Source organism: Pleurodeles waltl, chromosome 5 (assembly GCF_031143425.1).
Source record: "Pleurodeles waltl isolate 20211129_DDA chromosome 5, aPleWal1.hap1.20221129, whole genome shotgun sequence".
In the NCBI taxonomy this organism is placed as follows: Eukaryota; Metazoa; Chordata; class Amphibia; order Caudata; family Salamandridae; genus Pleurodeles; species Pleurodeles waltl.
This window is the reverse complement of record NC_090444.1, coordinates 1,720,319,938-1,720,342,696: the sequence shown is the minus strand read 5'-3', so window position 1 is coordinate 1,720,342,696 and position 22,759 is coordinate 1,720,319,938. Positions and strand designations below refer to the sequence as shown.

The 22,759-nt window shown below is 44.1% G+C and overlaps 1 protein-coding gene across 1 annotated transcript in view; it reads right to left on the bottom strand.

The window, feature by feature from the left end:
- Positions 1–22,759, bottom strand: part of CYP39A1 (cytochrome P450 family 39 subfamily A member 1) — a 284,249-nt gene that overhangs the window by 38,655 nt on the left and 222,835 nt on the right. The window contains exon 12 of the mRNA XM_069236086.1: positions 5,335–5,439. Within this exon, the coding sequence (XP_069092187.1) occupies positions 5,368–5,439 (72 nt within the window). The 3' untranslated portion in view covers positions 5,335–5,367. The remainder of the gene's footprint in view (positions 1–5,334; positions 5,440–22,759) is intronic.

Sequence of the window (22,759 nt, the reverse complement as noted above, 5' to 3'; positions counted from 1 at the left end):
AAATAGGGAGGGGATTTATGCTGTGTCAGCAAGAACTACATGGATAGGAGGTCTGCAGGAGTATAGCTTTTCGGTAATTATATTCCGGGGACTGCAAATGTGGTGGCTGATGCACTATTCAATTGGTAGACAGGAAAGTGGATGAAGAAAGTGTAGGTGATGAGGAGGAAGAAGAAGATGAGTGTGTATGTGCTATAGAGGGCATTGTGATTTCAGAGGAAGAGTGGAGAAAATGTAAAGATGAAAATTACGTATTACAAAAGATGCTCACGTTGTTCGAGGCAAGATGGCACAGGAAAGAGGGCGAGGACAATGAAATTCAGAAATGTTTGAATGTAAAAGAGGATCTCTCAGAGAATCAAGAATTTGTATTTAGAAGAACTAGGTTGGTCCCACCAGAGAGGTTGAGGAAGTCTCTCACAAAGTTGGCACATGAGGGGCATCAAATAATATCGAAGACTAAAGCATGGTTAAGAACTTATTGGTGGCCTGAAATGGACCTTGAAACAGAAAGCTAATAAGTGTTTGTACAGTGCATGACAAGCAACAAAATCTTGAAACCTGGGCCCATATTTATACTTTTTATTGCTGCATTTGCGCTCTTTTTGACGCAAAAACGGCGCAAACTTACAAAATCCAATTGTATTTTGCAAGTTTGCGCCGCTTTTGTGTCAAAAAATGACGCAAATGCAGCGCTAAAAAAGTATATATATGGGCCCTAGAGTGCTGCTAATGGCTGTGCAGAAATTACCGGAGGGTCCTTGGGAATCCACTTATGTGATTGCATTGATGGATTCCTTTTCGAGATGGTCTGAGGTGACTTTTATTCAGGGAGTAGAAACGAGACATATAGTGGCATTTGTTTAAGAACTAATAAACAGGGAAGGAATTCCAGGAACTTTACACACAAATAATGGAGTTCAGTTATTTTCAAGGGAAATGGAGGAGATTTTAAGAGGAAAATGGATTAGGCACAAACAATGTGTTCTTTATCACCCTGATGCTGGGTACTTAAAGAAATCATCAGGATGGCCAAGGATAATGCACAGTAATGGAAGGAGGAGGTTTAACGCTGCACACAATCACTGAAAAGCCTCCCTTTCAGCTGTTTACAAAAAGGAAACCTAATTGAGTCATTACACCTGCATGGGTCAATGAGAGGTGTAAGGAAAAGTGTGGGAATGTAGAGATGAATGGGAGAGATAAAAGAGAAATGGAAAGGGATTATATAGCGAAGGAAAAGATGGAAGGAGAGGTCTGATGCTAGAAATAGAGTAAAAGTCACTAAAGTGCAAGAATGGGATTGGGTGAGAAACAGGTAAGCGCATAAAATGTCTGATCCCATTCAAGTAGAAAAGTTATTTAGGGATGCCATGAAGACAACAGATTTAAGAATGTGGAATCTCAACAGAGGGGTGGTGGTAGAATATAATAAAGAGAAAAGGAAGGTGAAAGTGCACAGCGATGATATGGAGGAAGAAATTAAGCGGGAGGCGGAGGACAATAGTGGGAGAGATGGTGAAAAGAGGGCGAGAAAAGATGGAGACGTAAGAAAAGAGAGAGATGAAAGAGTTAAAACAAAGGTGAGGGCACCAAAATTCTTGGAGGAATTTGTGAAGTATAAGTAGTGTCATGTATGTAAAAAACAAACCAAGAAATTATGTAAATGTATGTGTAGTACTGTTAGTCATTTAAATCTATTGATTAATCTTAAGTTAATTGTGAAAAAATGTTTATGCATTTTAATATTGGTCATGGAGTTATGTTTAATGACTTATGTTTAATTATAAGAGAGGGAGGTGTGTGGTAATTGGTGCTTCCTGTGAAATGTGAGGTATTAGCATTCCACAGGAACTCACAGATGTAAAGGTTCTGGGGGAATGATGGGAGTCAGATGTAACTGGACAAGGAGTTGGAGAGGGTGGCCGAGATGATTTCCATGTACTGTTTATCTTGATAAACATCATAAGTTAGTATCCTGTGGCTACATCTCTCCTGTACCTGGACTGTACTTGCTTTATTACAGTCGTCCCCTCTGATGGCGATTCTTCATCTGCAGGGGATTGCTTGCTTCCCATATCTCAACAACTCTGTGGTCAAGGGGCCTTCTCTTCCCTTGACTTGTTTACATGTGCAGAGTACACTGGTTCTTCTCTTGTCTCAAGGTTTCTTGGTGAATGCAAGGAAGTCCCAACCGAGTCCATCTCAGGGTCGCGTCTTCATTGGGGCCGGGTTCCGGACAGATCTTGGCATTGTGACGTTGCCAGACTCAAGGGTGCTAAAGATTCAGTCAGATCTGCTGCATCTTCTAGCGATGCCCCTTCAGCCTGTCTTCCTGTGGATGGGGTTGCAAGGCGATCTGGCAGCAACAGAGTTTATGGTGCCCTGGGCTCGGTGGCACCTCATTATTCTCATGAGCTTCATTCTGAGAAAATGGGTGCCCAGTGTGCAAAATCTGACATGTCTTATACCAGTGACCTTGTGATCAGGGGAGGGTCTGGGGTGGTAGCTCCTTTCATGCAATGCCCTGAAGGTGGTATCCTTGTTATCTCCGATAAGAGAAGAGAAGGATTCAGATTAATGCTATTACCGGTAAGTAAACACAGCATTTTATTAGTCTTTTGTTGACAATCTATGTTTGAAATCCGTATTCTTGCAGAAAATCATTTCACATGGGCTGGAGAGAGTACCTGAGCACGCCTTGCCCTTGTATGACTCTCTGGAAAGCCACACAAGTCTCCTACAGGAACCTCAGTCTCAGCACTAAGTCAGTGTAAGGAAAGAATTTCCAATTCTTTGGTGTACACCTCTACCACTGGTGACACAGGGGGATCAAGAGGGAGCGGCATCTCTGGCAAGGAGGATAACTGAGGCTGCCTCAACCTGCTCGATGATGCATCAGACACAATGTACTTTAAAATGAGAAACTCAGTACCATTGCAAACAATGTTTAAAATGCTAAATAAGGTAGTGTTAGAAAATGAGGGTATTATGGGATACTTTGGCCTGCCTGGATCCGGGAAGACCACAAAGCACATCCAAATCTCATTGGGAAAAGCCTCTGGTTTACTGGTTACTGTCCTCAACCAATCAACACATTCCCATCCCCGGGAAGCCTCAGGAAGTTTTCATTTACACAACTCCCTTCAGTAAAAACAGGGTACTTGACATCCTTCTTGATTCTCAGTGAATGATGTCTCACACTGAACAAATTATTTGCGCTTCAGTGCAAGAAACGGATATTAAGCATCATCCGTAGGAGAGTCCACACGACTAAATGGAGCTGCTCTTCTCTCAAATAAGCCTCACACTACACTTTTCCCACAATTAAGAGTTGCATGGTACTGGTAGGGTGCAAACTCCACACACCCAATTACTGTTATCATGCAGGAAAACCCCACCAGTACCATTCAATTGGAAGTTAAAGTCCTCTTAGTGGGTAAAAACTGTGCAAACATTGATTTACTGTGCGATAAACGTGTCCGGTGACTTCTGTGTGGGCAAGGACGGAGAGAGGATAGGAAGAGCACAGGAGGAAAGGGGAAGGATACTTCTGGCAGGGTGTAGTAATCACTGCTGGTTCCTTGTTGTCTTTAATATTCTATGAGGACAAAGAGATTGCATGTATGCATGTATGTGGTATTTCTATAGCATGAACCTAGCCGAAAGGCAGCAGAGCGCTGTACACGGTCAAAGACAAGAATAAATTCACTGAATGAAAGAAGAGGTAGCTAGCTGGTTAGTGGACATGTAATGCACTGTGATCTAGTGGTCTTTAAAGAGGTGAAAATTAGAGCAGTGCTGAAGTGGCCCTGATGGCTAAAGGGATGCTATTCCAGATCCTCGGTCACAGACAGAAAAGTCCTACTGCCTTCTTTCTTTACACTTATTAGGCTGCAGTGTGGTGGTTTCCTGGCTGGGGATGTGCAGACAACCACCAGAGTTGGTGAGCTTCTCTGCAAAATAAGCAAGATGCTAGCTGTGATGACTTAGTAAATGATTTTGAAGATGGTACAGGCTGGCAACAGGATCCTGTGGAGGATATGGTTAATGTGATCATACTTCTTCAGGCCCTGGAAGAGACATGCTTCTATGTGTAGGATGTCCTTAAGGGGTGCCAGTGTGGAGTTTAGGAGGCCAAGAGCATGGTTTTACAACCACAAAAATGGGGTGTAATTGCTACTACTTAAATATGGTGGAACTAATGACTTCTAGTGATTACACAATCATTCATGGCACTCACCCGCAAGGCCATGTGAAGAATGCTGAGAAGGCCTTCTTTTCTTTCCTGTTTCATTTTGTTTCCCACATTTCCTTTTTGTATAACATTTTATTAACTTATTTTACATATACAGCACAATATAGAACATTACTTCTGTTGATCGTGGACACACACTTTTCTTCATATTGCTGCATTCTGAACATTTTCACTGGCTCTAACCTGGGGTTCATGCAACATAATGTAACTGAAGCGGGTCTGGGAGCGTCCTGGGAGGTGGAAATGGGAAAATAAGGGAATTATATAGGGTCGCCCAATGTCGACATTCAACAAATCCCAAAATCCACTGCTAAATAATACTTGGAACTTAGAAACAGATCTTCAATATTCTCATCAAAAGTGAGAACAGACAGTACTATGAAGGACCTAGGATTCTGGTGGAAGGATATGATCGGGGTGATTATCAATCTCAGGAGAAACCAATAGTAGGATTCTGGTATCATTGGAAAGATTTTTGTTGTCATCAAATCTATAAATCTGGAGAGAAAAGATTCTTACAGCTGACTAAAATGCTGAGGCATTTTAAAGAAGTTTGAGGAATACACTGGAGCCAACGCTCTACATAGGTAACTGTTTTCTGTCTTTTGTATGAAGCCCTTAAATCTTTATCTGACTTGCATACTGTATGCAGCAGTGGGTGGGTAGTTCTTTGAGGCTATAGGTTCATTCCTAGTGTACGATTTTCTCAGACATAGCTTGTGGGTAGGTTCTAAAATGCATTTGAAGCCCTTCTGTCTAGAACCGCCAACTTAGGTCAGCCCCTGGTAATAAGTTAATTTTATTACATGCATCCTCAAAGGCTTGAGAACAAGTCCTCTGCAACTGAACCTAACTTTGTAATCCTCCATGTGCAACATTATATAAAATTCATCTCTAATTTTGAGCACAGCAGGTACAAGCAAACCAGATGAAGATTTTCTTGTCAGATGATGCAGGCCCTGTGAGAGTTTCCAGAGCAAAACCCCTCTATGCAAACTAGCCCCCTTTAAGCGGTAGAGAGAATGTCTCTTCAATGGTGCATATGTATGGAAAACATGGCTAGTTAAGTGCAGTACCTTCATGTTAGCTTAGTTGTGGTGCATCACCGTTCAAGCTCTGTGCTTATAATTCACTCTGCATGGTCCATCAGGTTGCTGGGTCCCCACTAAATGGCGATCACTCTGTAGAAATCAAAAAGAGAAACATGAAAGAGCGAGAGAATCTATCTGGATTACCTTTCTCAACTACAAACATTATTGGAACCATTTCTTGCATGAACATAATGTCCAGCTATGTGCCCACGTATACAGACCTACATATAGCAGGTTTGCAGTTGTTTCTCAATCATTTGGATAAAAATAGGTATCTCATTTTGCCCTATTTGATTCCTGAAGCAGTTCAGGGTGTACCATAACTCTTTTCTCCAACTGTAATTGGCATATCAATTGGCAAACAGTGAACTTTATTAATTAAACAGTAAGCACTTCTTTATTTTTCATTTGATATACTTACATCTTATGATGGTGTATAATAAAGGTGATTATTCATTTAGTGTTTTTAGTGTTAACTTTTTTTAATTAGTTCTCTTTTATTATCTTTATGCATCTCTTAAAACCTCCTCAAAGCCTACACATGATTCACTTTGGTAAGCAGTGCTTGGCGCTTTCTCAAGGTTCATTACTGTCCCTCTATCTGTGGGTCTGCTTGTCTCAAAGATCTCTTCCCTTTTAGGGCTTGCTTTGTAAATTTCTATTTGTCTCTTTGATAATCTTCACTCAACTCTAACAAGATGCTTGTAGTCAACACATGTTTCACCCCTGGTGAGTAGAACATAGGGCTTTCTCAAGGCACACTATAGATTCTTAGATAGCCGTTGCTGTGGTTCTGCTCATGTCAACGGTTTCATCCTGGTATGGCTCCATTATAGTCAACTGGCTTGTGGTCTCGGCTTATGAACTCTTATTTTGAACCATTATATCCATCTGGTGAGTCACCTCATTTATTCAATCAAGTTTATTTTATAACTCAAATGTAATACCAATAAGACAGAAATCATTCTGTTTGGATTACATTCTTCGAACTGGTGGGACGACATTTGGCCCCCTGCTTTGGGGGTCAAGCTGGACAACACTTTGTCATTGCGTCTGCGTTTTTCTGCCATTGTGAGTCAATGCTTTCCTATGTTTGCACACTGAAGAAATTTCTTTTCATCCTACCTTTGGATTGTAGGAGAGTCATGATCCATGCGCTGATTACATCCCACTTGGATTACGCCCATGCTCTGTATTTGGGAGTGTCAGAAGCTCTGCTTAACCGCCTTCGGGTTATCCAAAATGTTGCTACCAGGCTCATCATGCACCTGCCCAGGCGCTCTTCAATTTCACCTGTTCTGCAATCCTTCCACTGGCTGGCAGTCAGGAAACAGATTTTATTCAAAACCCTTGTTATGGTCCATAGGGCAGTGTTTCTTGCTAGCCTAGGTTATCTTGCAAAGAGATTTGAACGTTACAGCCCTTCCAGAACATTGCATTTAGCTTCTGCCCCACTGCTGATTTTTCTGTGCATTAGATGTGTGAGGAGGGGTGGGAGGGCCTTCTCTTTTCTCACTGCCAAAGCTTGGAACAAGCTTCCTTGAGATGCGTGTCAGATTCCTTTTGAGGCCACCTTTGGAAAGAAATTAAAAACTTGGCTTTTTTATTCTTAGCTATATGGCTTCATTTTTCAGTTGTGTATCCTTTGTCCTTCCTTTAGTGCCAGGACACTCTTGAGAAACAGCTGCCTCTACAAATTCCTCATTCATTCATAACTATGGTGATATACACAACTATTAATGAGTATAAAGAAACATAAAGCTTGTACGGTTCTGGAACAGATACAACAATTACATTAAGGCTGTATTTACTGTACACTTTACTTTACAAGGATGTGTTTTCATTCCTGCATCAATTAGATGTAAAGTTCATAAACTCCATGATTTTCTTGAGGCAAGGTAGTGTCATACCAACTTTTAGTAATTGCAAGCATTTTTTACACACACCCATACACACAAAAACACATGGATAGAGAGAGAGAGTGTGTGTGTGTGTGTATACACACACATTTTGCCTACTGGCAGTAGCCAGTAGGTATGAATAGTTAACCCTGCTTTCCATAGAAAAGGAATTTTCAGCTTTGTCTACAACTTGGCACTATTTGTTTGGGACCCCCTTCTTTTCTTAGCCCCCTGCTTGATGGATCACCCTGAAACTTTCCAGCAAGGAGCTGAAGTGGATGAACTTTTTTCTGGAAAATTTTGTGAAGATTTGTCAAACGGCACTAAAGTTATAAGCAAACTAAAAAGCGCTCGGTCTATGGAAAAGCAGATCGAACTATAACTACCAAGTGGCAACCCTCAGCGTGTACATATGTAATTTTATATATATATACATATATATATATATATGGAAAATGTCACTTACCCAGTGTACATCTGTTCGTGGCATGGGACGCTGCAGATTCACATGCTGTGCATTATCCTGCCATCTAGTGTTGGGCTCAGAGTATTACAAGTTGTTTTTCTTCGAAGAAGTCTTTTCGAATCACGAGACCGAGTGACTCCTCCCTTTCGGGCTCCAATGCGCATGGGCGTCGACTCCATCTTAGATTGTTTTCCCCGCAAAGGGAAGGTAGGAGTTGTGTATATAGTAAAGGTGCCCATGCAATGGAGTGAGTATGTATGCACATAATATGTATAAAAATAGTATATATTTACAAATTTACAAGTTTTATCAACTTATAACGGCTACAGGCTGCCGGGGAGGCGGGAGGGCACATGTGAATCTGCAGCGTCCCATGCCACGAACAGATGTACACTGGGTAAGTGACATTTTCCGTTCGATGGCATGTGTAGATGCAGATACACATGCTGTGCATAGACTATTAAGCAGTTATCTCCCCAAAAGCGGTGGCTTAGCCTGTAGGAGTTGAAGTTGTCTGAAATAATGTTCGTAAAATACAGCCTGTCCTACTGTGGCTTGTTGTGTTGTTAGCACATCTACACAGTAATGTTTTGTGAAAGTATGAGGCGTAGACCATGTGGCTGCCTTACAGATTTCTGTCACAGGTATATTTCCTAGAAAGGCCATTGTGGCGCCTTTTTTCCTAGTGGAGTGTGCCTTTGGCGTAATAGGTAGATCTTGTTTTGCTTTAATATAGCAGGTCTGAATACATTTCACTATCCATCTGGCAATGCCTTGTTTGGATATTGGATTTCCTGCATGAGGTTTTTGGAAAGCTACAAACAATTGTTTTGTTTTGCGAAATTGTTTTGTTCTATCAATGTAATACATTATTGCTCTTTTAATGTCTAACGTATGTAAGGCTCTTTCAGCTACTGAGTCTGGTTGTGGAAAAAAGACTGGGAGTTCCACTGTTTGGTTTAGGTGGAACGGTGATATAACTTTTGGTAGGAATTTGGGATTTGTACGGAGAACCACTTTATGTTTATGTATTTGTATAAAGGGTTCTTGTATAGTAAATGCTTGTATTTCACTTACTCTTCTAAGAGATGTGATAGCTATTAGGAAGGCTACTTTCCAGGTTAAGTACTGTATCTCACAGGAGTGCATGGGTTCAAATGGTAGACCCATGAGTCGTGTCAATACAATATTGAGGTTCCACGAGGGGACTGGTGGTGTTCTCAGGGGTATGATTCTTTTTAAACCCTCCATAAATGCTTTGATGACTGGGATTCTAAAAAGTGATGTTGAATGTGTAATCTGCAGATAGGCAGATATTGCTGTGAGATGTATTTTTATAGAATAAAATGCTAGTTTAGATTTTTGTAAGTGTAATAAATAGCTTACCATGTTTTTTGCGGAAGCATGTAGTGGTTGAATTTGATTATTATGGCAGTAATAAACAAATCTTTTCCATCTGTTTGCGTAACAATGTCTTGTAGTAGGTTTTCTAGCTTGCTTAATGACCTCCATACATTCCTGTGTAAGGTCTAAATGTCCAAATTCTAAGACTTCAGGAGCCAGATTGCTAGATTGAGCGATGCTGGATTCGGGTGTCTGATCTGCTGGTTGTGTTGAGTTAACAGATCTGGTCTGTTTGGTAGTTTGATATGAGGTACTACTGACAAGTCCAGTAGTGTTGTGTACCACGGTTGGCGAGCCCAGGTTGGTGCTATTAGTATGAGTTTGAGTCTGTTTTGACTCAATTTGTTTACTAGATAAGGAAGGAGTGGGAGAGGGGGAAAAGTGTAAGCAAATATCCCTGACCAACTCATCCATAACGCATTGCCCTTGGACTGAGGGTGTGGATACCTGGACGCGAAGTCTTGGCATTTTGCTTTTTCTTTTGTTGCGAATAGGTCTATCTGTGGTGTTCCCCAGCGTAGAAAGTAGTTTTGTAGTACCTGGGGATGAATCTCCCATTCGTGTGTTTGTTGCTGATCTCGACTGAGATTGTCGGCTAACTGGTTTTGAATTCCTGGGATATACTGTGCTATTAGGCGAATGTGATTGTGAATCGCCCAATGCCAAATCTTTTGTGCTAAGAGACACAGTTGTGATGAGTGTGTCCCTCCTTGTTTGTTTAGGTAATACATTGTTGTCATGTTGTCTGTTTTGACAAGAATGTGTTTGTGGGCTATCAGTGGTTGAAATGCTTTCAATGCTAGAAACACTGCTAACAGTTCTAACTGATTTATGTGCAGTTGCTTTTGGTGAACGTCCCATTGTCCTTGTATACTGTGCTGGTTAAGGTGTGCTCCCCACCCTATCATGGAAGCATCTGTTGTGATCACGTATTGTGGCACTGGGTCTTGGAATGGCCGCCCTTGGTTTAAATTTATAGGATTCCACCATTGAAGCAAGAAGTGTGTCTGGCGGTCTAACAACACTAGATCTTGAAGTTGACCCTGTGCTTGTGTCCATTGTGTTGCTAGGCACTGTTGTAAGGGCCGCATGTGTAGTCTTGCGTTTGGGACAATGGCTATGCATGACGACATCATGCCTAGGAGTTTCATTACAAGCCTCACGTGATAGTGTTGGTTTGGGTACATGTTTAAAATTACATTTTGGAAGGCTTGTACCCTTTGTGGACATGGAGCGGCAATCCCCTTTTGCGTGTTGATTGTTGCTCCTAAGTATTGTTGTATTTGGCACGGTTGTAGATGTGATTTCTGGTAGTTTATGGAGAACCCTAGTTTGTGGAGTGTTTCTATGACATATTGTGTTTGTAGAAGACACTGTTGCTGAGTGCTGGTTTTTATTAACCAGTCATCTAAGTAAGGGAATACGTGCATATGCTGTCTTCTGATATGAGCAGCTACTACTGCAAGGCATTTTGTGAATACCCTTGGGGCTGTTGTTATGCCGAATGGTTATACTTTGAATTAGTAATGCACGCCTTGGATTACAAACCTTAAGTATTTCCTGTGTGAAGGATGTATGGGTATGTGGAAATACGCATCCTTGAGATCTAATGTTGACATGTAGTCTTGTTTTTTGAGCAAGGGAATCACGTCTTGAAGTTTCACCATGTGAAAGTGATCTGATTTGATGTAAAGATTCAGTGTTCTGAGGTCTAATATGGGTCTCAGTGTTTTGTCCTTTTTTGGAATCAGAAAATACAGGGAGTAGACACCTGTTCCTTTTTGGTGGTTGGGTACTAGTTCTATTGCTTCTTTTTGTAGCAATGCTTGGACTTCTAGTTGTAACAGGTCTAAGTGTTGTTTGGACATATTGTGTGCTCTTAGAGGCACATCTGGTGGGTATTGTAGGAATTCTATGCAATAACCATGTCGGATAATGGTTAGGACCCATGCGTCTGTTGTTATGTGTTCCCAGTTGCAGTAATATGTGGAAAGTCTCCCCCCCCCTGGTGTTGTGTGGTGGGGGTTGGTGACATTGAAGTCACTGTTTGGTTTGTGGGTTTTTTGGGCTCTGGAATTTCCCTCTTGCTTTAGGGAACTGTCCACCTCTATATTGTCCCCGAAAACCTCCTCTTTGATATTGGCCCTGATATGTGGGTCTGACTTGCGAGGTGGAAGGCTCTGTGGTTTGGGCATGAAACCCCCCTCTAAAGTGCGGCTTCCTAAAAGTGCCTCTGTTGTGTGGGGAGTAGAGCGCGCCCATGGCTTTGGCCCTGTCCGTGTCTTTTTTTCAGTTTGTCTATTGCCGTATCCACCTCCGGCCCAAACAGTTGTTGTTCATTGAAAGGCATATTCAGCACAGCCTGCTGGATTTCTGGCTTAAATCCGGAGGTTCGTAACCATGCGTGTCTACGAATGGTCACTGCCGTGTTCACTGTCCTTGCCGCCGTGTCTGCTGAGTCCATAGCCAACCGTATTTGGTTGTTCGAGATAGCTTGGCCCGCCTCAACAACCTGTTGGGCACGTTTGTGGAACTCTTTGGGAAGGTGTTGAATGAGATGTTGCATTTCATCCCAATGTGCCCTGTCGTATCGTGCCAGTAGAGCTTGTGAATTGACAATCTGCCATTGATTGGCTGCCTGTGCTGCCACCCTCTTGCCTGCTGCATCGAATTTCCGACTTTCCTTGTTGGACGGTGGTGCGTCTCCTGATGTTTGGGAGTTTGACGTTTTCCGGGCTGCTCCCACTACCACCGAATCAGGAGTTAATTGTTGTGTGATATATACAGGGTCAGTAGGGGGAGGTTTATATTTCTTCTCCACCCTAGGCGTGATGGCTCTGCCTTTTATTGGGTCTTGAAACACTTGCTTGGCGTGTTTTAACATGCCTGGCAGCATCGGCAAGCTTTGGTATTGGCTGTGAGTGGATGACAGGGTGTTGAACAAAAAGTCATCTTCTATGGGCTCTGCATGCATTGCTACATTATGAAATGTAGCTGCCCTTGATACCACCTGCATGTACGCAGTGCTGTCCTCAGGTGGTGACGGCCTTGCCGGGTAGCAATCAGGACTATTATCTGAGACTGGTGCATCATACAAATCCCATGCATCCGGGTCATCCCCATGTGTGTCGGTGACTGCATCATTGGGGGTGTTGCTACCGGGGACAGATGTGGCGAATGTGATGGCGATTGCTGTGGCGAGAATTGTGGTGGTGTCTTTTCTTTAGCCACTCTAGTTTTTGGCTGCATTTCCGTTTCTTGGAATGCGAGCTTGTGCTTCATCTTTATTGGAGGTAGAGTTCGGATTCTCCCCGTTTCTTTTTGTATATGCAACCTCCTCTGGGTATGGTCTGGCTCCCCCATGCCCAGTTCTTGTTCAAATCTGTGACCTTGTAATTGAGTTGAAAGGCCTTGTTCTTCTGTATAGGAGCCTGGTTTCGGCTCCGAGGCCGCATGTTTCAGCACCAAAGTCTTTTCAACAGTCTTTTTCGGCTCTGAGGAAACCTTTTTGACTTTCGGGGTGCCGAACTCTCGGTGTCGAGTTTGTTCGGAGTCGGTGCCGAACTTTCGGTGTCGAGTTTGGTCAGAGCCGGTATCTCGACCGGAGTCGGATGTCTTCGGCTGCTGGGAGGCCTTTTTCGGTGCCGATGTTTGGTCACCATGTTTTCGGGTTAAGCCATGGCCTGTTGGCGGTGGCGTCCCCTTGGCCTTCATTATTTTGGGGTGAGATTTTGCTGGGGCTGGTTTACTCACGGTTTGCTGCGTTTTTCGGCTGATCACTCTCGGACTCGTCCGAGTCCGAATCTCGAATGGAGAATCTCTCTTCTTCTTCGACGTCGATGTGCCCGGACGGTGTTGACGCCATCTGGAGTCTTCGAGCTCTTCGATCTTGCAGTGTTTTCTTGGATCGAAATGCCCAACAGGCCTCGCAAGTATCCTCTTTGTGTTCAGGAGACAAACACAGATTACAGACCAAGTATTGGTCTGTATAAGGATACTTTGCATGGCAGTTGGGGCAGAAGCGGAAGGGGGTCCGGTCCATGAGGTTTGAAGATGGACGAGGTCGGGCCAACCAGGCCCCGCCGAGGAGTGGGAGCCCGAAGGGCCGCCGGAGCGCTTCTTTCTTCGGTGTCGATGTGCTAGCACTAACCCGGTACCGAGCTCAAACAATACTGTCAAATTTTCCAATAACTAACTAACTTTTCCAAACCGAAATACGGAGCGAAGAGGAACACGTCCGAACCCGATGGCGGAAAGAAAACAATCTAAGATGGAGTCGACGCCCATGCGCAATGGAGCCGAAAGGGAGGAGTCACTCGGTCTCGTGACTCGAAAAGACTTCTTCGAAGAAAAACAACTTGTATCACTCCGAGCCCAACACTAGATGGCAGGATAATGCACAGTATGTGTATCTGCAGCTACACATGCCATTGAACATATATATATATATATGGAAAATGTCATTTACCCAGTGTACATCTGTTGGTGGCATGTAGTGCTGCAGAATCACATGCTGTGCATACCTCACCATCTAGTGTTGGGCTCAGAGTGTTACAAGTTGTTTTTCTTTGAAGAAGTCTTTATTTTTTTGAGTCACGGGGTCAAATGACTCCTCCTCTCGGTGATAGTGCGCATGGGCATCAACTCTTTTGTTAGATTGTTTTCCCGCAGAAGGGTGAAGTAAGGAGTGAAAGATTCCGTATGTACAACTATAGATATATTAAAAGTAAATAAGATGTCCATGCAAATATATATATATAAATATATACATATGTACAAATGAATACTACAATGACTACAGGCTCCTGGGGAGGAGGGAAGGCGTATGTGAATCTGAAACACTACATGCCACGAAGAGATGTACACTTGGTAAGTGACATTTTCTGTTTGATGGCATGTGTAGCTGAGAATACACATGCTGTGCATTGACTAAAAAGCAGTTCTCCTCCCAAATGAGTGTGGTTAGCCTGTAGGAGTTGAAGTGGTTTGAAATAGTGTTTTTAACACTGCTTTTCCAACATTAGCTTGTTGTCTAGATTACACATCTACACAGTAATGTTTTGTGAATGTATTTGGTGTGGACCATGTGGCAGCTTTGCATATATCTGCCATTGGTATATGTCCTAAGAATGCCATGGAGGCACCCTTTTTGTAGTGGAATCTGCTTTTGGAGTTATTATTAGCTGCCTTTTTGTTTTAAGGTAGCATTTATTAATCCATCTAGCCAATCCTTGTTTTGAAATGGGATTACCTTGATGAGATTGATGGAAAGCAACAAAAAGGTGTTTAGTTGTCCTAAAGTCCTTAGTTCTGTCTACATAATATATTAGAGCTCTTCTAAGATCAAGAGTGTGCAGAGCTCTTTCAGCAGTAGAGTCTGGCTGTGGAAAGAAGAGTAGCAATTCCACTGACTGATTAAAATGAAAGGTGAAACCACTTTAGGCAAAAAACTTGGATTTGTCCTAAGTACTACTTTGTGTTTGCGTACTTGGACGAAGGGTTCTTCTAGAGTAAATGCCTGAATGTCACTTACTTTTCTCAATGAAGTAATTGCTACTAAGAAAGCAACCTTCCAAGTGAGAAATTGAATAGCACAAGAGTGCATCGGTTCGAATGTGGGGTCCATAAGTCTTGTGAGCACAATATTAAGATTCCATGCAGGAAATGGTGGAGTTCTGGGTGGAATAATGCGTTTAAGCCCTTCCATAAATGCATTTATGACAGGTACTCTAAAGAGAGAGGTATGTTGTATGTTTTGTAGGTAGGCTGATCTGGCCGTTATATGAATCTTAATAGGGGAAAAAGCAAGATTTGCTTTTTGTAAATAAAGCAAATAGCACACAATATCTTGTACTGGTGCTTTAAGTGGATCTATATTTTTAGGTTGACAGTAGTATACAAACCGTTTCCATTTACTTGCATAGCATTGTATGGTTGTTGGTTTACGTGCTTGTTTTAGAACTTTCATACATTCTAATGGAAGCTGTAAATATCCAAACTCTATGACTTCAGGAGCCAAATTGCTAAATTGAGCACACTGGGATTGGGATGCCTGATTTGATCTCTGTTCTGAGTTAACAGGTCTGGTCTGTTTGGAAGCTTGTGATGGGGCACTAATGACATATCTAGAAGTGTTGTGTACCAGTGTTGGTGTGCCCACGTGGGCGCTATGAGTATCATGGTGAGAGAAGTGTGATGCATTTTGTTGACCAGAAACGGAATTAACAGGAGAGTGGGAAAAGCGTAAGCAAATATCCCTGACCAGATGAATCATAGACCATTGCCCTTGGACTGAGGGGGTGGGTTTCTGGATGTGAAGTTTTGGCATTTTGAGTTTTCGCTTGTTGCGAAAAGGTCTATGTTTGGTGTTCCACACATCTGAAAGTAATACTGAATTACCTGTGGGTGAATCTCCCATTCGTGTATTTGTTGCTGCGTCCTGCTTAGAAGGTCTGCTAGATGGTTGTGTATTCCTGGGATATATTCCGCTAGTAGGTGAATGTGAATTGGCCATTTCCATATTGTTTGCGCTAAAAGGGACAATTGGGATGAGTGTGTCAACCCTTGTTTTTTCAGATAATACATTGTTGACATGTTGTCTGTTCTTATTAAGACTGTTTTGTGTATGATCTGAGGTTGAAATGCTTTGATGGCTAAGAACACAGCTAATAATTCCAAGTGGTTTATGTGGTAAGCTGATTAAGTGAGTGCCATTCCCCGTGTATCGTTAGATTGTTGAGATGGGCTCCCCAACCTGTCATTGACGCATCCGTTGTGATTATGGTCTGCGGCACTGGGTCTTGAAAAGACCGCCCTTTTGTTAAGTTGTTGTGATTCCACCACTGCAGAGATTTGTAAGTTTGGCGGTTGTAGGAAGCTGGCTCTGTATGTACTATTTCAAAGTAAGAAATAGCATGCACAGAGTCCAAGGGTTCCCCTTAGAGGTAAGATAGTGGCAAAAAGAGATAATTCTAATGCTCTATTTTGTGGTAGTGTGGCCGAGCAGTAGGCTTATCAAAGGGTAGTGTTAAGCATTTGTTGTACACACACAGGTAATAAATGAGGAACACACACTCAAAGACAATTCCAGGCCAATAGGTTTTTATATAGAAAAATATATTTTCTTAGTTTATTTTAAGAACCACAGGTTCAAGATTTACAAACAATACTTTAAATGAAAGGTATTTCACTTAGGAACTTTAGGAACTTTGAATTAGCAAAATAGCATTTACAGTTTTCACACAAATGGCAATAAGCTATTTTAAAACTGGACACTGCAATTTTCAACAGTTCCTGGTTTGCAGGTAAGTAAACCACCTACAGGGTTCAAAGTTGGGTCCAAGGTAGCCCCCAGTTGGGAGTTCAGGGCAACCCCAAAGTTACCACACCAGCAGCTCAGGGCCGGTCAGGTGCAGAGGTCAAAGTGGTGCCCAAAACGCATAGGCTTCAATGGAGAAGGGGGGTGCCCCGGTTCCAGTCTGCCAGCAGGTAAGTACCCGTGTCTTCGGAGGGCAGACCAGGGGGGGTTTTGTAGGGCACCGGGGAGGACACAAGTCAGCACAAAAAGTACACCCTCAGCGGCACTGGGGTTGCCGGGTGCAGAGTGCAAACAGGCGTCAGGTTTGCAATGGAGTTCAATTGGAGACCAAGGGGTCTCTTCAGCGATGCAGGCAGGCAAGGGGGGGGGGGGGGGTCCTCGGGGTAGCCACCACCTGGGCAAGGGAGAGGGCCACCTGAAGGGTCGCTACTGCACTGGAGGTCGGATCCTTCAGGTCCTGGGGGCTGCGGGTTCAGTGTCCTTACCAGGCGTGGGGTCTTTGAAGCAGGCAGTCGCGGTCAGAGGGAGCCTCTGGATTCCCTCTGCAGGCATCGCTGTGGGGGCTCAGTGGGGTCAACTCTGGCTACTCACGGGCTCGCAGTCGCCGGGGAGTCCTCCCTGTAGTGTTGGTTCTCCACAAGTCGAGCCGGGGGCGTCGGGTGCAGAGTGCAACGTCTCACGCTTCCGGCAGGAAACGTGTGTTCTTTCAAAGTTGCTTCTTTGTTGCAAAGATGCTTCTTTCTTGGAGCAGAGCCGCTGTCCTCTGGAGTTCTTGGTCCTTTTAGATGCAGGGTAGTCCTCTGAGGCTTCAGAGGTTGCTGGACCCTGTGGAACGCGTTGCTGTTGCAGTTTTTCTCGAAGTGGGGAGACAGGCCGGTAGAGCTGGGGCCAAAGCAGTTGATGTCTCCGTCTTCTCTGCAGGATTTTCAGCTCAGCAGTCCTTCTTCATCTTAGGTTGCAGGAATCTATCTTGCTGTGTTCTTGGAGCCCCTAAATACTCGATTTAGGGGTGTGTTTAGGTCTGGGGGGTTAGTAGCCAATGGCTACTAGCCCTGAGGGTGGCTACACCTTTTTTGTGCCTCCTCCCTGAGGGGAGGGGGGCACATCCCTAATCCTATTGGGGGAATCCTCCATCTGCAAGATGGAGGATTTCTAAAAGTCAGAGTCACCTCAGCTCAGGACACCTTAGGGGCTGTCCTGACTGGCCAGTGACTCCTCCTTGTTTTTCTCATTATCTCCTCCGGCCTTGCCGCCAAAAGTGGGGCCATGGCCGGAGGGGGCGGGCAACTCCACTAGCTGGAGTGCCCTGGGGTGCTGTAACAAAGGGGGTGAGCCTTTGAGGCTCACCGCCAGGTGTTACAGTTCCTGCAGGGGGAGGTGAGAAGCACCTCCACCCAGTACAGGCTTTGTTACTAGCCACAGAGTGACAAAGGCACTCTCCTCATGTAGCCAGCAACATGTCTGGTGTGTGGCAGGCTGCTAAAACTATTCAGCCCACACTGGTAGTCGGTATGGTTTCAGGGGGCATCTCTAAGATGCCCTCTGGGGTGTATTTCACAATAAAATGTACACTGGGATCAGTGTGCATTTATTGTGCTGAGACGTTTGATACCAAACTTCACAGTTTTCAGTGTAGCCATTATGGTGCTGTGGAGTTCGGGTATGACAGACTCCCAGACCATATACACTTATGGCTACCCTGCACTTACAATGTCTAAGGTTTTGCTTAGACACTGTAGGGGCATAGTGCTCATGCACTTATGCCCTCACCTATGGTATAGTGCACTCTGCCTTAGGGCTGTAAGGCCTGCTAGAGGGGTGACTTATCTATACCTATAGGCAGTGTGAGGTTGGCATGGCACCCTGAGGGGAGTGCCATGTCGACTTAGTCATTTTATCCCCACCAGCACACACAAGCTGGCAAGCAGTGTGTCTGTGCTGAGTGAGGGGTCCCCAGGGTGGCATATGACATGCTGCAGCCCTTAGAGACCTTCCCTGGCATCAGGGCCCTTGGTACCAGGGGTACCAGTTACAAGGGACTTACCTGGATGCCGGGGTGTGCCAATTGTGGAAACAAAAGTACAGGTTAGGGAAAGAACACTGGTGCTGGGGCCTGGTTAGCAGGCCTCAGCACACTTTCAAATCATAACTTGGCATCAGCAAAGGCAAAAAGTCAGGGGGTAACCATGCCAAGGAGGCATTTCCTTACAGCGGTCTAACAACACTTGATCCTGTAACCGACCCTGTGCCTGAGACCATTGTGGTGAGAGACACTGTTGCAGTGGTCTCATGTTTGATCTCGCATTTGGTACTATTGCTATACATGATGCCATGTAAGTTTGGTTGACCTGCATTTGTGCTACGAGGTACTGAAAAGCTTGTATCTGTTGTGGATTTGAGTATGCTAATGCTGTTTGGGTATTGATAATTGCATCTAGATAAGGTTGAATTTGTGGTGGTTGAAGATGAGATTTGTGGTAATTGATTGCGAACCCTAGTGTGTGTAGGGTATCTATTCTGTTTTGTGTGTGTTGTTGACATTGTAGAATGGTGCTGGATTTTATTAACCAATCGTCTAGATAAGAGAAGAAATGTATGTGGTGTTTTCTAAGGTATGCCGCTACTACAGCTAGACATTTTGAGAACACTCTTGATGCTGTTGTTACTTTGAAAGGTAGTACTTTGAATTGGTAGTGGCTGTCTGATATTACGGATCTTAGGTACTTGCGGTGAGCTGGAGGTATGGGAACGTGGAAGTAAGATCTAACAGGGTCATGTAATCTTGTTTTTGTAGTAGGGGAATGACGTCCTGTAGAGTGACCATGTGAAAATGTTCTGACAGAATATATAGATTTAGAGGTCTGAGATCTAGAAAGGGTCTGAGAATACCATCCTTTTTTGGAATAGGGAAGTATAGCGATTATACTCCTGTCCCTTGCTGTGAGATGGGAACCATTTCTATTGCCCCCTTGAGTAATAGAGATTGTACCTCTTTTTTTTTGTAGAATAGTGTTTTCTGGAGAGAGTCTGTGAGAACGAGGGGGGATATTTGGTGGAGTGCAGATGAGTTCTAGGCAATAACCATTGCGGATAATTGAGAGTACCCACCGATCTGTGGTGATATTCTGCCAGTGAGAATGGAATTGTTGCAGTCTTCCTCCCACAGGAGACGTATGGGATTGTGGGATGTTTGGGAAGTCATTGTTTAGTAGGTGTGGAAGCACCCTTTGAGGCTGTAAATTTTCCTCTGGCCCTGAGATTCTGTCCTCTGTAAGAACCTCTAAATGACTCTCTTGAATATGGGTTTTAAAACCTCCCCTAAACTATGGTTTCCGAAAGGAACCTCGAAAAGGTGTGGCATGAAGGGTTCCCATGGCTTTTGCAGTATCAGAGTCTTTCCTGAGTTTTTTAATGGTCCAAAGAGATGCTGTTTATTAAATGGCATATTAAGCACTGCCTGTTGTATTTCAGGTTTAAAACCTGAGGACCTCAACCATGCATGTCACCTGATTGTGATGCTGGTATTAATTCCTCTAGCTGCAGTGTCAGCTGCATCTAGAGCAGACCTAATCTGGTTATTTGTTATGGCCAGACCCTCTTCTACAATTTGCTGCGCCCTCTTTTGGTGTTCTTTGGGTAGGTTTTGTAAGAATTCTTGCATTTCATCCCAATGTGCCCTGTCGTATCTCGTCAACAGGGCCTGGGAATTGGCAATACGCCATTGGCTGGCTGCCTGTGTTGCCACCCTTTTTCCAGCAGCATCACATTTTCTGCTTTCTTTGTCAGGGGGTGGGGTATCCCCTGAAGACTGACTATTAGGACGCTTCCTGGCTGCAATGACCACAATAGAATCTGGTGGTAATTGTTGTGTAATGTCGATTGGATCTGTTGTAAATCCTTGGAGTTAGAACCCTCGCTTTAACTGGTTCTTTAAATATTTCCTCAGCGTGTCTAAGCATACCAGAAAGCATTGGTAAGTACTGGTATTGCTTATGGGTTGAGGATAGTGTATTAAAAAGAAAATCCTCTTCTAAAGGTTCCGCATGCATTTGTCCCCCATGGTATGCAGCTGCCTTAGATATAACTTGGTTATAAACCATACTATCCTCTGGTGAGGATGGTTTAGTAGGGTATAGGATCAGAATCGTACATGTCCCATCGGTTTACAGTGTCTCCCTGTGAATAAGTATGGGAGTGTGATAGTGACGGTAGTGGTGGTGGAGGGGAAACGTCCTTTATGCCGAAGTTTTGATAACGAAGTCGTGGTTAACGAAAGCAGGAACAACGCTTTCTCTAACCACGACTCCGTTATTTTGTGCCTTAACTACGCATGTTCTGAACAACGAACATGCGTGGTTAAGGTACAAAGAAGGGAGTCGGCTAAGGAGGATGACGCAGGTGACGAGGGGACGACTAAGGGGTTTTAGGTTTTGGGGTGGGGTTGGGGGGGTGGGGCGTTTTTGGTTTTGGGGAGGGGGTGGTGGGTCAGGAGGTTTTTGGTTTTGGGGCGGGGTTGGGGGTGTGGGGCGTTTTTGGTTTTGGGGAGGGGGTGGGGGGTCAGGGGGTTTTAGGTTTTGGGGCGGGGTTGGGGGGGTGGGGCGTTTTTGGGAGGGGGTGGGGGTCAGGGGGTTTTAGGTTTTGGGGCGGGGTTAGGGGGTGGGGCGTTTTTGGTTTTGGGGAGGGGGGTTGGGGGTCAGGGGGTTTTAGGTTTTGGGGTGGGGTTGGGGGGCTGGGCGTTTTTGGTTTTGGGGAGGGGGTGGCGGGTTTTAGGTTTTGGGGTGGGGTTGGGGGGGTGGGGTGAGGGATGCAGGATCAATGGTGCCTATTACTAATGCTTTTATCAGGAATGCCTTTACAACGAAATATCGGCATTAGTAATAACAACCTCGTTGTTAAGGCACTAGTTGTTTCGGAAGTCGGTGTTCCGTTGTATAACCGGTGGTGGAGTGATAGGTTATGGTCCGAAAGAAAGCTGCAGTGAATGTAGTGGAGAAACCTGAAGAGGTTTTGGCTTTTCCTTCCACTAGAAAAGTTTTGCCGGTGGTGGGGCAGTATCAAGAGTCTCTTGAATTGCTAGCTTTCTTTTAGTCTGTGGAGTTGGAGAAGTAATAATTTTTCCAGTTTCTTTCTGGATTTGTATTCTTCTCTGCTTGTGGTCCATAACCTCCAAAATAGGTTGAATGTCAAATTCTTCTATTTGATGTTCAGAGGTTAGTTTTGTGCCTTTAGAGGAATGTTCGGTGAATGTTTTGGGCACATGTTTCGCATTTTCGGATCCGAAGATTGTGGGCGTCGCCTCGGTTCGGAGGTTGAGGCTCGTATTTTCTTGCTCGACTCTTACACCAAAACAGGTGTTTTTTCGGGTGGAACCATGGCATGACAGCAATGATGCTCCCAAGGCCTTGTTTTATTTTTCAAAAGTGCTTGTTGGGGCAGGTGTACTCACATACTGCGCCGCTGCAATCGGCTGGCTGTCATCTTTTGATCCTTGTTCGGACTCGGAATCTGGGATCGAAACTGCCGTCTGCCTCCTCCTCTTCGAGGGTGTCGGTTGTGGACTCTGTGTGCTTCGACACCATCTCCAGTCTTCATGCCCTTCGATCGCGTAGTGTTTTCTTCGATTGAAACGAGCAACACGGTTCACAGCTTTCTTCACGATGTTCCGGAGAAAGGCAGAGATTATAGAACAGGTGGTGGTCGGTATAAGGAAATTTAGCATGGCACCGAGGACAGAATCAGAATGGAGTCCGATACATCAGGCTATGTCGCAGTAGGCCCGGACAGGCCCAAGATGGGCGCAAGCGCCCAAAAGGCAATTTTCTTGATCCTGATGGTACTATCGGATGCAGAAGAAACTGCGTTCGAAACAATACCGACTGTATGAGAAAAGTTATCGCTAATATAGAGTTTCCGAATCAAAAGTCTCGGAGCGAGAGGGAACATGCCCGAACCCGTCGTTGGAAAGAAAACAATAGTTGTGGATGCCCATGCTCACTATCACCGAGAGGAGTCACTCGATCCCGTGACTCGAAAAAATAAAGACTTCTTCGAAAAAAAATAACTTGTAACACTCTGAGCCCAACACTAGATGGCGAGATATGCACAGCATGTTTATCTGCAGCTACACATGCCATCAAACACATATATATATATCTATATCTATAGATATATATATATATATATATATACACACACACACACACACAAAGGTTGAAGTGATGCTATAGTTAGGTGAGATTGTAAAGTACAATTTTTATCTAAAAAAAAATACAGAAACTCACCAGTTATAGTTATTGCAAGTAACTATAATGTGTGGCCCCT